Source organism: Pempheris klunzingeri, chromosome 7, assembly GCF_042242105.1.
Source record: "Pempheris klunzingeri isolate RE-2024b chromosome 7, fPemKlu1.hap1, whole genome shotgun sequence".
NCBI lineage: Eukaryota > Metazoa > Chordata > Actinopteri > Acropomatiformes > Pempheridae > Pempheris > Pempheris klunzingeri.
The window spans coordinates 1,993,958-2,011,923 of NC_092018.1; the positions used below are offsets into that span (position 1 = coordinate 1,993,958).

Genomic DNA, 17,966 nt, shown 5'->3' on the forward strand with positions numbered 1-17,966 from the left:
TCATACGTTACCTGCATTGACACGGCTTGGACTTGAATCGTTTGTGGCTGAGAAAACAGCTGAGGGTCAGCGGCACGCAGGGTGAACTCACCAGTCCTGCAGAAGGAGAGGAAGGAAGGGAGGAAGGAAGGGAGGAAGGGAGGAAAGAACATCACTGAGAAGCAGCTTTGAATCACAGAAGTTAAGGTTTGTTCTTTATCTCTCTCCTTCACTCCGTCTGAATGAACATGACCTAGAAACAGCCTTTAGTCTGCCCTGGAGCTTTCTGGGAAAATGAGTCCTGCGAGGCTACCCTAGTGCGTAGTCATTAGACATAATCACCTCCGTGCTAACTACACACACACTCATCATCACCGATGTGTCCTCTCACCGTGCCGCCTCAGCATCCTCAAAGACAAGGCTTATTACCCACAACTCCCTGGGGCTGAGGCTCGGACTGGGACGTGGCCAGCTGTGGCTGAGGACCAAATGACTGAGCAGGTCGTCGGTTCAGTGGCGACTGGAAGGGAACTACGGCAAGCTGAAGGGTTTTATAAAGGTTTTATTTTAGAAAAACTATCAATCAATCTTTATTTATATAGCACCAATTCACAACAGTGTTATCTCAAGACGCTTTCCATGAAGAGCAGGTCTAGACCAAACTGTTTAATTAGAGAGAGACCCAACGATTCAGGAATTCAACATTAAGGATTCAAGAATTCCCACATGAGCAGCATGTATAAAACTAAAATCTAAATCAGCATGTTTCTCATAAATCCTGCCTCTGCACTCATTCAGCCATCAAATATCAACTCTTCGCACACATTCAGGAGCATCGTACAGAACATGAGGGCCTTTCAGAGCTGTGATACAGTAAACTTTCCCCAGATCTCATCAAAGGGTCGGCGAGCTAACTTAGAAACACCACATCATAAACCAGAGACACAAGCTTTAAAGAAGTGAATGTAGCTGGTCCAAAGATACTGGAGTTATCCTTTAGGTTGAGTATTATTATTATTATGGTATATAAAGTATTAGCATCATCTATACTGTATTATTATATTGCATCGTGTATTTTAATACAATAATATATGATTATTAATGCGTTTGTGTGTAATCATCACTTCATTAACCTGAAAAGTAAATAGTAAAGTCACCTAAACAAATGAAGGGGAGTAAAAAGGACAATACTTCATTCTGAAATGTAATGAAATTACTTTAGTAAAAGTACTCCTTCCCCTGGGTGAACATTTACCACCTGTCGCCTGCATCGCTTCAATGTTTGATGACTGAATGAACATTTGAACAGTGGAATGCTCCTTTAAAATTCACCCTTCACATCACACACGCTCCTTCTTGACTTACAGTTTCTGGCAGCCAACGTGAGATTTGTCACAGCTTCACAGCATTTGTTCTGGTTACAATAACTGCGGCCCAATAAAGACGCATCGGACAGCTTATTAAAATAACATAAGGAATGTGTTTCTGGGGGGAAAAAAAAAATCTGCAGCTCTTCTAAATCTCATTTTATGCGTTGGTTATAAAATGTGACTCGTATATTTGTTGCATTCATTATAGATGAAAGATTTTCTTTAATGCAGCCTTGACACAGAAGTGGAACAGCTTTTGAGCCGCGTGCTCGTATGTGTGTATAAATACTTCTCAAAGGTAACGTATGCCACTTGAGAAATAAAATTCACTTTGTGTCTGCGTCTTGACAAACTGACACGTTGTGCCGAGGCAGTAATGAATGAAAATCCCTTCTTTTGAAAAATGAAATGGGTTTGGCACAGCCCACCGCACGCCACAATCACACTCTGCGCCGTCCCTTTTATTCAGACCGACTCGCAGTGTGTCAACATTTGATTTTCTCTGTTGGACACATCCACTCGAAAGGGAATCAAACCTGAGAGCATTTGTTTGTGGCCCTGTGTCTGTGTCCATTATCCCCCTTTCCACATAATTTGAAAAATACGGCTATATTATGTGGATCTAATCTGATCTGGGGCTTTATGTTTTACCGTCCCCATTAATCTAATGGCTCAAAACTGGGCAGTGGACCACAGTTTGCTAATTGACTGGCACGCTGCCATTTCAGGGCAGAGCAGCTGAGTCAGGATCGACTAACGTGTTGAATATGTCGATTGTGATTGGCTGAACGGACGCCGGACCCAAAACGCTACAGACTAATGGCATGAAAAGGCCACAGCAGAGCAGCTGTGGGGAGGGAAAGAGGCTGCGTCCGTTCCCTCCACGCACATCCATCAGCTGCCTCGTCGCCCCGGGTAACCACAGCGTCAGATACAGCAGGAAGTGCAGAGCGTATGCAGATTTATCTACATTAACTAAGAGGTGTGAAATAAAATGCATCTCCAGTCCACGTGCAGATTAATGGAAACGAACTTCCTACCCAGAAAGCTGCATAATTCAAAGAGACGAGAGGAGGGAGACAAGGGGTCTGTCTGTCTGCCTGCCTGTCTGTCTGCCTGTCTGTCTGTCTGTTCTATTACCTTTTATTCACTGCAGACAGCACTGAAAGAATTTCATTGTGCATGGAAACATGTTTCCGTAATGTACATACGACAATAAATACTTTGAATTTTGTCTTCCTGTCTGTCCTTCACATGTCCTCTTCACACTGGGGGGTGCACGCAGTGTGAGAACTCGATGCGATTCAGCCAGATGGTGGCGCTACGACAGCAAATTTTTACACGTCGGCTGTAGCCTTTGAACTCAGAGTCTTTTTTTGTTTTTTTTCCTGGATTCTGTGTATGGGTCTATTCTATATGGGTCCAGACAACAACTCCATCTATATATATAAACATTCTCAGGTTTGCTGCATTTCCAGGGACTGAGCTCCAAACGGCCCCGACCTTTAAACACACATGGCATCTGTTAATCTGCTAATTTTCCCACTTACACCATCTGATACGGGATTATTAGTTATGAGGCAGAATGAGGCAACGAGGCCGAGTAAAGGTTAGAGAGTGATTCTTTCCAGCTCTGTGATCCACAACACCTCTACTCTGGGGCCTCTCTTTGGAGTCACCTGGAGGAAGCAGCTCTCTGCTTAGAGCACCAGGAACCTGAAAATAACCACTGAAGCCTCAAACCCGTTGTTGTGATGAATGATTCTACAGTTTCTACCGCAGCATAAATCAACATGCGCCTCGGAGACGGATGCATCGAACACAGATCCATGAAAAGTCATGGGTCAGTTAAAACGTCTCTCTGCTGATAAGCAGGCGAACGGCTAAGGACATGATGTGATCCATATCGTTTTCTATAGTGGTGTTTCCAGGAAAATACTTCATTCATCTATTTGTGGTTCATTAGCAGGATCACGTTTGTGTTTTTGAGTCTTTCTCTAAAACGGATCATCACGGTCACAAGTAAACTTTAAAAACCATTTCAAAAAAAGAAAGAGGACTCTGCAGGGTTCATGGAAACGGAGCCCTGAACGTCCGTCACAGCTATAAACCTTCTGCTACATCAAAGATGTCTTGCAGCGTCTTTATTTTCCACTTAACTTCCTGCTTCTGCAAGTGTAGAAATTGGTCTTTCTGCCTGTTTGATTATGGATTTTTCTCTTTGTCACTGTTGAGCATCATTCCAAAATGGCGACGGTGAAAGGATGCCCTCCGTCTTTGAGCCGACACCAATAACTGACGTGTAGCACTAAGAAAGCTACTTTGCTGCTGGAGATATGTGGATGTGTCACCAGGCTGTCCGGTCATTTCAAAGCATCTCACATCATCTCCAACCCACAAACTAAGCCGACATCACTAACAGCTCGTTTTGTCACAGTTCAGTTGAATTTCTCTTCTTTAAAACGTTCCCTCCTCCCTCAGGCCACGACCTGACCACCTCCACCCACCTTGCTTTGTCCTTCTGGTGTCTGAACCGGACCCGGCCACCTCTCAGCTCCGCCCAGCTGAACGTGTCGTCCCCGGTCATCTCTTGGCCTCCCCCCTCCTCTCCTCCCTCCCCTCTGAACAGGACCAGCCGTCCGTTACCGGGGCCCTGAAGGAGCTGGAAGGTCACCTGCTCGGACGGACCGTCGGGGTCCTTCACCTGCAGCAGGGTGGGGGGCAGCGGGACAGAGCCGCCCAGGGGAACCAGCAGGGAGCCGTTGACGTGAAGGGCAGGGGGGTGGGTGTTGACTGGGGGGAGGAGAGAGGACAGGAATCAGTCTATCATCACAGCTAAACTCTTAAACTGTGGTGAGAAAGTTTCTCCTCTGAGGTGAATCGACCTGCTCGAGTCTTTTATGTCCATAGTGTAAATATTCATTCATCATTACAACTGTTGCTTATTTTCTACTCTTGTTTTCTTTATTCTTTCTTTTTATTACTTGTTGCTGCTGTAACATGTTGAATTTCCCCCTGTGGGAGATCAATAAAGAAAAGTTTTTAATATCTATTTGCTTTTCTATAAAGATTAATACATCTGATATAGATTTTTACCCTGATATACATCTTTCTGTGAATCACTAAAGACCTTTTGCCTGAGCTGTGACAGACTCGACCTATCAGAGAGAAGAAGGTTGGATTTTATCGACCTGACAAACCCGTCATGTCAGATACAACATTGGGTTGTCTGATAAAAGGAGATCAAAATCAAAGAAGGACCTTACACACATTACACACAATGATAAACCCACCTGGGAACCACAGTAAGAAAATGGGACACAAAGCCTCTTATTGTCTCACACTATGAGGGAAACTAAAACGGTCTCAGACGTAATTTGTAAGAATAATCTTAGAGGAAAACTCCAACATGCAGCATCTACTTCCTCTAATTAATACATGTTAATGCATGTTAAAGCCTTAAATTTATCTAATTAAAATTATAGCTGGGTCAGACTCAGAGTGGGTGGAGGGGATGAGAGGAGATTATGAAATGAAAACAGAAAAAGAGTGTGTGTGTGTGTGTGTGTGTGTGTGTGTGTGTGTGTGGGAGACATGGCTGGTGAAATATGAGCACGACGCCTCGGTCTTGGCGTGGCATTTTAAAAGTTGGCTTTAATTGGAACTGACTTTTGTTGGGGAACTTTCTAAAGATCAGCTCTTTTGAGGAGCCCACACTGTAATCTCATTAGATCTCCTCTAATGACGCCAATAGGCACTCTAAAGTCTCAAACTTTGGGCCACGTAATTAAAACTCACAAATGAGAATAGGTCCATAATTTAAAGCTCTAGTTTCACAACTTCTTTTCTTGGCTGGCAAAAAAGAAAAAAAGAAAAAAGAACCCAAACAATTTCTTTTTCCAGACTCCTTCACTTGATTAACTCGTGGATTAATTGAAGCCTAGAGGCTGAAAATTGTTCATTATTTCACAAAAATAAAGCATTTATCACAAAGGGCGCCAGATAATGTATTTCTCTATTAGAATTATGCTTTGTCACATTTTCTGAATCATCTCAGGACCTCAGTGGCTCCTGAAGGCCTCTCTGGCTGCAGGTTGACGGCCATTGTCTGAACAAAAGAGGCAAAAGATTAAAGTACATAACTCTGCAGACAATGCTCCTTTCAGACTTGTTCAGGGGAGCCAATTAGCACACCACTAATAAGAAACTCCTAATATCAGGCAGTTTGTGTTCTGATGGCTGAAAACAGCAGAACCCGACTTTGAGGAGGAGCCTCACTTTCACTTCTGTCACTAAAGCCACCAGTAGCTGCATTTTTGTATTTATCTCCGTACTGTCTCTGGCTCCGACCTGCAAAGGGCTCAGATGTGATGTCACTTGTAATATTTTTGCTTTATTCTACCAATGAATCAAACGAACTTTGTGCAATGTGAATGCGTCACTTGCATTAATGAATCGGCAGAGAATTATCACCGACGCTGCAGCTCTACGCAGAGACAAACACAGCTCTGGATGAATTATCTAAAATCTTCTGGGTCTCTGTGTTTGACAGCTGGTTGGGGACATCATTACCAATATTAACCATATATACCGATTACTCCTCGACACATCCTTCCTACTACGTTAAGGTTATTGTCAGTATTTCCTGATTCGAGCAGGACACCCAGATATGGAAAGCAGCCAAGCCTTGAGAGAACAGTAACCATCTGACCTCTGTGGAGCATCAGACTGTTAGAGGAGAAACCATTAGGCTGAATTTGTCCAAATAATTAACTCATCCATCTCAGTTTGAAAACAAAAATGGGGATATTTGTGCTCGGCCCAGGAGTCAACAGAAAAACTGCAGCTGTTGGCACGATGTGGTAATTAGCGACGACTGCTGGCTACGCTTGCTGCTGTTGAATTAATCAGACGTTTTACTATATGAGCTGCAGCTTTGGATTGAAAACGAACATCTAACAAACTTGGCTGTGGGGGGGTTCTCTGTTTCTGTTGGCCTCGCCATTATGTATGCGGCTTTATTTGGACTATAGGGTGCACAACCCACAAAACAAATCTCCAAACCAGGTTTTCTTAACTCTAATAGGACTTATTATGGATTTTTGAGTTAGAGTTAGTTCCTTAAGTGAGAGCAGGCAGTGACCCACAGCTCTGAACTCTAAGGTCACTTTAAGGATCCTGTTGTTACCGTGGCAGGTCCTGGTCCTCTGGTCGGCGTAGTATCCGTGTCCACAGTCGGGCGTGCAGTATCCTTCCATGAGGTAGGTGTGGTCACGACAGGCTCTGCAGTGTCCGACCCCATCGCAGAGCACACAGTCGGATGAGCAAGCTAAAGAAGACGTAGACCGGTCAGTCCCAGCATCACCCATCAGACTGTCAGAGGAGACGCTGAGCTCATACTCCTTTCCATTTATTGTTCTTCTCTGTGCTGGCATGTGCTTCTGCAGTTATATTATTATATATAACCACACAGTGTGGTGATTCTTAAAGGAGAACTCTGGTATTTTAAACACATTCGTACATCGTTTGGTGTCTAAATGACTGGTTGCAATTTGTTTAGCGTCTGCCAGCTGAGGTGATCTACTGGACCAAAACCAACACTTTCTGTACCAAAGGCTGCACCGTGATCCTTTTGGGCAGCTGCACCTGATCACAGTAGGTCCACTAGTTTTAGCCACCAATTGTTATTCTAGACCTGGAAGATCCTTTTTGTTTAACCACAAATAGCCGTTCGATGGCTCTCTTCAAAACCACCAGACAAAAACTGTTTGTATTATTTTGTGAGTGACCCTTTAAATCACCATGTTCTGCAAAGTAAAATCACTGTTTCACCATCAAAATGTGTAGAAACAGGACCGAGTTCTCAAATTGATGGTGATATACTCACCAAGCACAGACGCCCTCTTTTGAAACCATGTCTCCTTAAGTAGGTAAAAATATAAAGGAAGTAAAAAACCAAAACAAAATAGAGGAAAAAGTCTTCACTCTTACGTTTGCAGACTTGGGATGTGGGATCCAGGAAGTAGCTTCTGCCACATTCCAGCACACACTGACCCTGCAGGGTGGCGTGGGGCGGCTGGCACCGCTGGCACTGTCCGGGACCCCCACACTCCACACAGTGATCATCACAGCCTGGCAGAGAGGCGACACACACTAAGAGCATTAAACTCAAGGAGACAACCAAGATGACACCCAAGTGCATGAAGTTGTGGCTTCAACGGGAAGGGACTTAAAAAATGCACATTAATTTCACTCCACATTAGCTGTGGATTATGTTCAGATTTTAATAATGAAGATTTGATATTTAGGAGAATATCTTCCATGTGTGAAATTGTATTATTATGATTTTATGTAGACAGTTCACAGAGGATTAAAGGAGTTCCTCACAAGGAGAATTTGAACTTAATAATCAAAAACACAAAGCAAATTCATGTCGTCACTAACGCAGAAAAATAAGTATTTCTTAATAAGTATTTCATGTCTTTGGGGGACTGACCGAGGCATTTGTCTCCATCCTGATAGAAGCCCAAAGAGCACCCCTGGGTGCACACTCCATCCTGCAACACGTATCCCTCCATGCACTGCAGGCAGTCTGTCCGCAGAGGGCCTTTACAGGCGTTACAGCTCCAGTCGCACTCTGGAAACAGGATGAAGGGCAGCGGATGAGGAGGAGGAGGAGGGAGGTGTGTGTGTGTGTGTGTGTGTGTGTGTGTGGGTGACATTTCAGGATTAGAAGTGAGGGGATTTTGAAGGCGGGAGCCAAAGGTGAGAGCAGAACAGAGGAGAGGGAGGGAGGGAGAAAGAGGATAAGAGATTAATAAACTCTTTCAGCAGGGGATTTATTTTAAACCCATTTGTGTGTTTTCCTTTCTCTCTTATCACCTGCACATCTGCTGCGTTTGAGCTGCGCCTCTGTTGATATTGACTAAAATAATTAATCACAATTAGGAGCTGTTTTAAACTCTCACATTGTACAAAGAAGGGATGAGTGACCGTGGCAGCGCTCTTAAACCAGGGGGCCATAATATCATACAGGACACACCGTTCAAATGCAGAACTTCTACTTATAACAGTGTCTACTGGAGCGCTCGCAGCTCTGAGAGACCGTCATGCTCATTGCAAAGAAAAGCCAATTGCGAGACGGATAAAAGCCGAGGTTCAAAGTTTCTTTCTGATCCTCAGAAGTCCCAGCATGGAGCAGAAGTTGGCTCGAGGTGCCTGGGCTCTGTGAATGTCCTTGGTAGCACAAAGGCTTCAGGTGTTCATATTTTCTGATATTGCCACTAAAATTATGATATTCGTTCTGCAGGGAACGTGATTGTTTACACCAAATGTCACGGCAATCTGCTCAGCAGCTTTTAAGAATGTCACCGGAGGATAAAAGCTGTTAACTGTTTGGGCTACGACAGAGGAACGTCGTTATGGAGACTGGGAAAGATGAATGTCAATGGAAAAACAGATGGCAATTCATGCATCAGTTTTGGGTTTTTGTTTGTTTTTTGTTTTGTTTTTTTGTCAAGTGATCGTTTCATAAATTTTAAAGGAACAGTTCACCCCAAAATCAAAAATACATACTTGTCCTCTTGCCCTTGGTGCTTCCAGATCAGCCACTCTGGGTCGCAGGAGATTTTATTTGGGTCACTAAAAACATTTCCAGATTTGTTTTTGCCGCTGCTATTGTGCAGACGAACCTCTTTTAACTTCACTTTAGTCTCATGTGTAACGTCTTTAAAATTTGTATGCTGTTACCGTTTTTAACATATTTATGTTTTCAATAACATGCACATAAAACTAAGTTTGCTCTTCTCATGACTTAACGATAAGAATTGGGTTGCAATGGTTTGTCATTTTAAAAAAATGGTTCCCCACTAAAACACAGATGAGTTGCTGAGCAAACCTTTCGACCATGACTAAGCATTTGGTTGGTGGGTGTAGTTTGGCTGAAAATAGTTCCCATATGAAATTGCTCACAACAAATTCTGCATATTATCTTCAGTAACGGGGTCGTGAATATCCCCAAACCTCTGCAACTCACACCAAAACCATCTAGATGAATAAACAGCTCTGCTTTTTTAATTTTGGGGTCAACTCTCCTCATTTTGTGTCAAAGCCTAAACGAGAAGTAGTCACACATCTGGAAGTTAATCTGCACACCTTTGACCTGCTACTGTGTTACATGCCTTTGGCGGAGCAGAAAGCAGACTACAAACTAAAAGTTTATGCTTGCACGCGGTTAATCTGAGCATTTTTAAGGGAGATGAGAGGTAAATTATGGTTTTCCCACTAGAAAATGATCACAGATTGTTGGTGGAACTGTCGACAGGTTTGTGAGAGATTCTCTCAGGGACCTTTGGAGGTTCCCTTGTGGCCGTGAACCGAAAGCTTTAAGAGGTTCCTCTGCTGCTTTCTCACGTTCTGGGTTCATCCAGGGTTCAGTGGATTATCCAGGTAGTGGCCGTGGCAGCCTGGGGGATAAACACAGCGCCACAGGCTGGATGGCTAAACCGCCCGTCGAGGTGGGAGGGACGGCTCGCTGCCTCACAGGAAGTCAGACTGTATGTTTAGCCACTGGCAGTTAGCTTAGCTGCTAATCCAGTGACAGACATGGGAAGCGTTGGTTCCACCTCGGGGGCTCCTGATACCTGGAAAAATCTCTTTCCACTGAAAAAATGGATGATAAAAGGAGGGTGATGCTTGTGGGAGGGAAGCTTCACATTAAATGGCTTCCTGTGAGTTAAAGTGGGTATTTATGTCGAGCCAGTGTGACGACACAGCGGGGCTATCCACACTCTGAACCTACATCCCATCTAGTCATTAATCTCTGAGATAAGCATGCGAGGAGAACGGAGGAAAAACATATTTTCCCACATCTTATTTGTGAGCACTAAAACGGAGTGCGATGCAGTCTGACAGGATGTGGTCTGGGCTGGTTAGTGGGTAATTAAACATGAACAGAGTCATCGCACGCAGAATGAAAAAAGGACAAGTTATTCAGTCGGGACATGGATCCTGTGAGGCTCATTCATCAGCTTCTCTACACAGGAAGACGTAATGCTGAGCTAAAACGCACACAATGTTTGGGATTTGCATATTTGGCTCCACAGTTTATTACTTGATCAATGGACGCTATAAACTCGGTGTAGCACGCTGCACTACATGCAATATGGATGCAGAGTAATTTATGGACATCATAAAGGGCGCACTACACAGGCTCATTATTAATCCAGTGTTTCCCCCTCCCTCGGCCTCCCTGCAGCGCTGCAGTGTGTGTTGGGTCGTCATGGTGACGGCGGCGTACCTCTGCAGGCGCGGGTCGTGGTGTTGAGGTAGTACTGATGGGCACAGCTGTCGTACTGGCACTCTCCGAACAGCAGCACCTTGGCCGGGTCGCGGCAGGACGTGCAAACCCCGGGCATGTCGCACGCCAGGCACTGGCTGTCGCACGCTGCCAGAAACAACGGAGGTCAGGTCAGAAGTCAGGTCAGAGGGGAAAAGGATCAGTGACACAGTGTGATAACAGCTGCCATCGCCGTGGTGATCGTGGCTTCGCTGGACCCAGGGATGCTCTGAACCACCTACTCAACATCTGAACAATGTGGCTTTAGTGTGTTTCACATGCCTGCAGTCACTTTATTTATGATTTCATCCAACAAGAGTGTGTTGATTTGATTTTAACACGATTTCTCCACAAACACAACATATTTAAAGAAGATCAGGCAGAAAGTCAGCAGATGGTCAAAAGCAAAAATGGTTCATTGTTAAAAGTTACCGTACATTTATATTTGCATATTTGTTGCATCAACTAACTGCATGTAACTGGATGGCAGCCTTCACAGACACATGCACTAGTTACTACAGCAGGTGTATTAAATGCCAGGCAGCAATACTTTTACTGTAAAAGTCCAAACCAGGTGGTTTTTTAACAACACTTCTACTGACTATTTACTTCTTATGAACAGAAGCATTTAAAATGTTTTGTTCAAATCTAAATCTGAGTGAGAATAAACAAAATAAATGAGTTTCTGCTTCAGTCACAAACACTGCAAACATAATGCAGCTCGCAGGACAGGACATGAGTTTGATCTTCCAGGTGAGATGCAGCGGTGATACCCCAACTTACCCTGACAGATCCTGTGGCCGTTGTCATAGTAACCAAGGGGGCATTCAGGAGCACAGAGACCCGAGGGCAACAGGACGCTGTCAGCGGGGCAGGAGGTGCAAGAGAGAGGCCCCGTCCCGCTGCAGGAATCACAGGACGGATGGCATCCTGGGAAATAAATTAATTAATTAATTAATGTTTCATTGAAATAAAATGAAACTTAAAAGATCTCATGTGGAGAGATTAGGTGATGGAGGCAGCGTATAGTTAAAGGAATATAACAACAAATAATGTGAGTTAAAAAATGCAGTGAAAGCAAACAGCAACAAACATTAACACCTGATCTCAGATCATATGAGTGAGGAACAGGAAGAAGAACTAGTATAACACAGTAGTGTTTCCTCTCAGACAACATGGACGACTAAAAGATGCCGAAAAGTTAAGTTGCAAAACTGTGATTAAAGCCTCATTGTTGGGTTTTAAAGTGTTATTAATCACTATTAAGGGTCGTAATCTATTAAGGGTCTCACACACACAGATCCTGCCTTGTTTACTGATCATTCACACCTAAAGGAGACGGATGTTACCTGAACATGTGAGAAATCTGGTCTGACTGCAACAATGCAGGAAAACACATTTTTGTGTTTAATCTATTTGTGTTCGGGTGTGTATGGATCTGCAAGTTCTATTTCTATTTCTCTTGCTCTGTTTCTACACAATATCTGTGTGTGTGTGTGTGTGTGTGTGTGTGTGTGTGTGTGTGTGTGTGTGTGTGTGTGTGTGTGTGTGTGTGTGTGTGTGTGTGTGTAAATGAGACCCCTGAGGTTTTACAGCCTGAAGCTTCCTGTTTACAGTCTGCATTTAAATGTGGGCGCAGATTCAAAGCTACTGCTGAACCAGAGGATGATGAGGATGATGATGATGATGATGAAAACGTGAAGAAGGATTATGAGGAGGATGTGAGAATGACTGTGGTGATGATGATGATGATGATAAGAGGATGAGAATGATGAGAATGAAAGTGAGGAGGGAAAGGATGAGAAAGAGGAGGGCACAGAGGAGACAGATATCGATGAAGATTGTGATGGTGATGATGATGATGTTTATAAGGATCACTATGAGCAGACAATGAGGAAGATGAGGATGACATCAATATTGAGGATAATGAAAATAAGGTAAAGGATGAAGACGACGATCGCATTGAGGATGGAGAGTGAGGAAGCTGATGATGACGAAGGATGAGAAAGAGGATAATGGTGACAATGAGAATATGACGATGATGAGGGTGAAGGCGACTATGATGAAGATGGTAATGATGAGGACAAGGAGGATGAGGATGAGGATGGTGAGCGGGATGAGGGGTGGTGCTAGGGATGATAATAAAGAAGATGGTGGTGATGAGGATGATGACGAGTTTCCAGCCTAAATAATCCTAAATTAGTGATAAACTAAAAATAAATGACTGTTTAAACAATAACACACGAACACAGGAACTCCTCCGAAGCCCCAAATATCTCAAATCATTGATTCTCTGCACAGTTTACAGTTGAGCCTCGAAGACATCAACAGTGAGCCGGGAGGAAAATTGAAGATTTGGTGATCTTTGTAACAAGATCAGGGAGTGTGTGTTTTTATTATGTACTTCTGCAGCCTGTGATCACGTCCACTGAGGCTGATTCAACTGAAAAATAGAAAGAATAAACCTCTGAGAATATCCATCTGACGTAGTAAAGCCTTATTTCTAAAGCTCTGAATTCAGTATTTCCTCTACATGTCGTTGGGGGGGGGTCAGAGGAGGATGAGAGGGTCAAGAAAAAAAAACCTCCCACCAGGTCAAAACATGACCCCAGTTTTTAAGATCTTTGACTGATGAATAAACCATAAAAGCAGGTTTTAGATCCAGGGCAGCTACTGTGTGACCTCAGCCCCTGTTAATGGGCTCTACATTGGCAGGAGAATAAAGGGCCTTACTGATGCAGGCTCCGTGCCAGCCGTAGTGGTCCGGGGGACAGTGGGAGACGCAGTGATCGCCCAGCAGCCACGTCCGCGGCACTTTACACCACAGACAGACGCTGCCGACGGCCGTCTGGAGGTCTGCAGTGCAGCGCTGACAGTCTGAGCTGCACTCTGCAGGAAGGAGACACACAGGAAGGAAGATATCAACAAACTGTATACAGATAAACGGCACATTAAAACCAGGGTCACACTCGGTAACAACTACAAAAACTTTTTTTCTTTAGGTTTTAAAAAATGGCGGCACCAAATTTCAGGATAACCACATAAAGCTGAACATGAAATTTAAGGACATTTATAGGATCTATAATGACTTTTCAATTACATTCAAGGGCACGTTGTAAATGTCAGTGGACAATATTTCAAGTCCAAGAGAGACACCTCCATGTTTCCTCAGCAAAAAGCTTGATCTTCATCGCTTTTGTTAGGGCAGGAAGTGTTAACCAGAGGGCTGCATGCACACCGCAGGCATGTGTTTGTAATATCTGGGTAACGTTTGAGGGGATTGGAAGTCTGTGGGAGCCCTCCTCAGAGACAAACAATAGAAAAAGCAACAAGTGGAGACAAGAACAGACACAGTTACACAAAAGAAGGAGATTTTAATGAGGGTGTCTCATCTAAAAATACTGGAATTAGGTGCTAAAATGGATTAATTAAAGCTACGTAATCAAAGAAAGATAGAAGAGAAAATCCAGCGAAGCACAGTAAGGGAGACGACACACCTTTCCCTCCGTCTCTCTTCTTATCTATTAACAGATTGAGACCTAGATGCCTCCCCTCACCTCCCACATACCCACATATATACCCCACATATATAAACACACACAGCCCAGCAGGGTCGGCAAAAAGGAGCCAAGACGAAGACGCCTGGTGGTGTCTTATCTGACGGTATCTGTGTCTGGCCGGCACAGTGGTGAGCGTCTTAAAGTCATCCGCCCGTGCAGAGATATCCATCTGGAGTGAAGCGCAGAGCAGAGAGGCTCTGCAGGTGTAGAGCTGCGTGATCGGCAGGTGAGGGGACCAGATAAAGAGGTGGATCACGTGGGGTTATCGTAAAGACAAGAAGTGTTAAGATGATCTTTCTGTTTCTGGAAAGGATTAACGTAAATGAGAAAAGTTTGGGGGGATGACAAGGGGAAAGCAGATCTGGTCTTTCTGGGTTTCTGCTGGCTGATAACTTGATCGAGTGTCTAGTGGTGATGCTTGCAAGTCAAAACTACTATTTCAGTGAATTCAGGAAGACCAGGAAGAGGACACTTTTTAAAAAAAGTGTCACCATAAAACAGCCAAACAGAAAGAGAGAAGTAAGAAAAAATAATAATGGAATAAAAGACAGTTCAATTAAGATAACGAAAGAACTGCATTTGGATATTCCTGAGAGACTAAAACACAGCAGAGGAATAAAACTCCCACTGCCAACTTTTCTATTCATATCTGACATCCACAGAAAACAGTAGGAGTGTGTTTTTAAGTCTTTGCCCTGCAAACACTGGCATGTTATATTTATCTCACCGTTTCCACGGTTTGGTTAAATATACTTATTCATACAAGGCACTTTGTTTAGACTAGGACTTTTTCCCCATTATTTCACTTCCTGTTAAAGCGTGCAGAAGTTTCAGAAGTTTTTAATAGATGATGTGGGCTCTGTTTACACCAGCAGAGTTGTTCTCTGGGCTCAGAGGGCGACTCCCTCCGTACCTCTAGTCTCCAGTCGTAAAAACCTAAAAAGGACTTTAGCTGCTGTTTAATCGAAACATCTGAACTCTTAGATGGAAAATACTGATTATAACTGTTCTTTCTGTTCTGCTTGTTTTCCTCTTGGTTTCGCTTTGGTCAAACCTAATTCAAATTCACTTTGCTTTTTGTGAGGAACGTTATTTATGTAGTTGAATTATAAGACAAACACAAGTCTCACAGGCAATTGGAGAACATCCTCGATCAGGAATCAATTAGTTCCTTATACCTGAGGGGAGCAGGTGGGGATGGGACAGATGGAGGACCTTCTAGTTCTGAGGGGCAGGGACCTTCATCGAGGTTCAGGTAGAGTGGTGCTGAGGGTCTCCAGCTATTTGTGATCGTGATCTCACCGCTGATCTTTACAATCCCGCTGAGGGGGTTCAGGTTAATGGCGCTCACTGAACCATGTCACGATGTTGAAGGTCAGTATGGATCAGTACGACGCCTGCAGGGCTGGAAGCTGGACCTGCAGCCTCCTCGTGTTTTTGAGGAAGAACAGACATGGCTGGCACTTGGAGAGCATCTGTTCACAGTTGGTCTTAAAGGCGAGCTTGTGATTAATGGCGGTGCCGAGGTACTCGAGGTGCACTGCGCTGTTCTCACACCAGCCGGCAAACTGTGGATTTCCTTTGTAGGGATGCTTTTCTGTGGTTGTAGCAATGAAGAGAGGAGTCCAAGATTCATTCAAGAAGTTCATGTAGGTGTACGAGCTCGGAGTCCAACATCACAGGCACAGATGAGACTAAGGAATACAGAGTAAAGCTTCCACATATATAGGATTCTACAAGCTGTATCTGGTTTTAAGATACATGAGAGCATGTCCCAAGATGGACTTGATCTTTCCTTAGAACAACCAGTTGTCCAGACAAAGCGGAGTCAGAAGAGTAGTATGCTGACTTGAGAGTAACATATATACCATGTATGACTTGAGGTCCTACAGAATCATGTTACATGAGAAAAACCTTCTAACATCCTTCCTGATGCAAACGTTCCTCTGTAGCTGAGGCAGAATGAGCCTTTCAGAGCTCTTCATCACTGTGATGAATCATTGTTGCAGGTGGAGTTATTTGTCTCGGGGACTGGACAGATGATGGATGGTTACCATATGGCTGTGTGGAGTGTTAGGATAGCGAGCGGATTGAAGAGATAACAGAAGACCTCAGCCAGCTTCTTATGGTATTCGACATCCGCTGATGCTGTCAGGACCTGGAGCTTTGTGAGGATATATTGTCCTTTCAACATCGAACCTCCGTGTTGTGTTAGTAAGTGTGTTTGACAAGCGGTTGGTGGACAGCTCCTCCCTCTGCTGTGTGAAGCTGTGCACACAGTCAGCGCTGTGGGTGATGTAGGCTCCCCTCAGTGGTAGAGGAGATCTCTGGGCCACAGTCGATGAGCGAAGGCATCCACTCCCAGTGGACGAATCCCGGTGGAGAACCAGAGCCACACTGTGTGTTCTCTCCACCTCAGCTCTCCCACAACATGTGAAACATGTGAAAGTCAGCCTCCATTCATGTTTAGAAGGATCTCCAGAGCATTCTGATGGAGCACAGACTTGTGTGAGACCACAGCCCAGCAATTTTCCTATGACAACGATATATCAACTAGATTTAAGAGAACCGAGTTAATTAAAAGGAAAAAAAACAATGTTTTGTTCTCTGTTCATGTTATTTTTATATGCTTACGTACTTCTGAGTAGCTGACATTTAACTGAGAGCAGCTTTTCCCCTGACAACCGCTTGAAGAGATCCAATCTCCTGAACATGGCATCTGCCCAGGTGAGTCACCCTCTCCTTCTGAAGCAGGTCCAACATCAACAGCGAGAGAAGACGGAGAAAATAAAGAACTTCCTCTCTGTCATCTCTCATCCGCACCTTTCATATCACATCACTTTACAACAAAGCACGTATCAGCATTCCTTTTGCCAACACTGTGCAGGCGATCCGGCTCCGGGTGCTAAACAAATGGCTCCAGGGTGGAGATAAGATAACTCAGGCGTCAGGGATTATTGACTGTGCAGACTAAAACTGAATATAAAACTAAAATGGTATTGATTTGGCTCCTCAGAGTCCCTCTTTATGGCGTAGTTACCATTTTTTGAAGCACATAAAAAGGTATGCTGGAGTTATAAATGCATGACACGCATTCGGGATGATCGTATTCTCCTGTGGGCCGGATTTATACCAGACATTATCCTGTATCATGCTCTTCCTCCTGCATCTCCGGAAATATATAGAGCAGAAACTTTTTTAACGAGAGTCATAGAGGAAAATCATGACTGTAATGTCGCTCAATTAGTTGCTTCCTTGTGACTTTGTGCATTTGAAAAGAGCATAAAACTTGTTTCTCTGTGGAGGGACTGAGTGCAGCGGCAGTTCAGACAGCAAGAGGAACAAAAGTGGGACATCATCTTTATTTGAAGTTCCAGGCGTAAGAAAAGATAAAGCGTAGCAGAGAGAGAGAAGCTGTGTGGTCCTCAGACGCTGACTTCACCCTGTCTAGACACGTCACCCCAACAATGAGCAGATTCACAGATTTTTAAAGAAGTCCTACATTTCTCTTCACGCTCACTTCAGTCGGCTCGGTCTCCGAGCGTGAAAAAAAGTTCTGCTCTTGTTTCAGATGTCAGAATTAGGATAATGACTGGTCTCAAAATAGCTGGGAGACACTTGTTGCACATTTTTCTAACTTGGCTCCACTGTGCTACTCAAACAAAGGCCCACATTAATGCAGAGTAGATCCAGAACAAACATGTGTGACTGGAGGTCTCA

General features: G+C 44.0%; 1 protein-coding gene across 1 annotated transcript in view; it reads right to left on the minus strand.

The window, feature by feature from the left end:
* The window catches only part of fras1 (Fraser extracellular matrix complex subunit 1), a 165,063-nt gene that overhangs the window by 79,593 nt on the left and 67,504 nt on the right, over positions 1-17,966 (minus strand). Inside the window, exons 19-26 of the mRNA XM_070833319.1 lie at positions 13,420-13,575; positions 11,470-11,616; positions 10,648-10,794; positions 7,846-7,986; positions 7,341-7,481; positions 6,538-6,678; positions 3,857-4,142; positions 12-96 (exon numbers count right to left, since the gene is read on the minus strand). Coding sequence (XP_070689420.1) covers positions 12-96; positions 3,857-4,142; positions 6,538-6,678; positions 7,341-7,481; positions 7,846-7,986; positions 10,648-10,794; positions 11,470-11,616; positions 13,420-13,575 — 1,244 coding nt within the window. The remainder of the gene's footprint in view (positions 1-11; positions 97-3,856; positions 4,143-6,537; positions 6,679-7,340; positions 7,482-7,845; positions 7,987-10,647; positions 10,795-11,469; positions 11,617-13,419; positions 13,576-17,966) is intronic.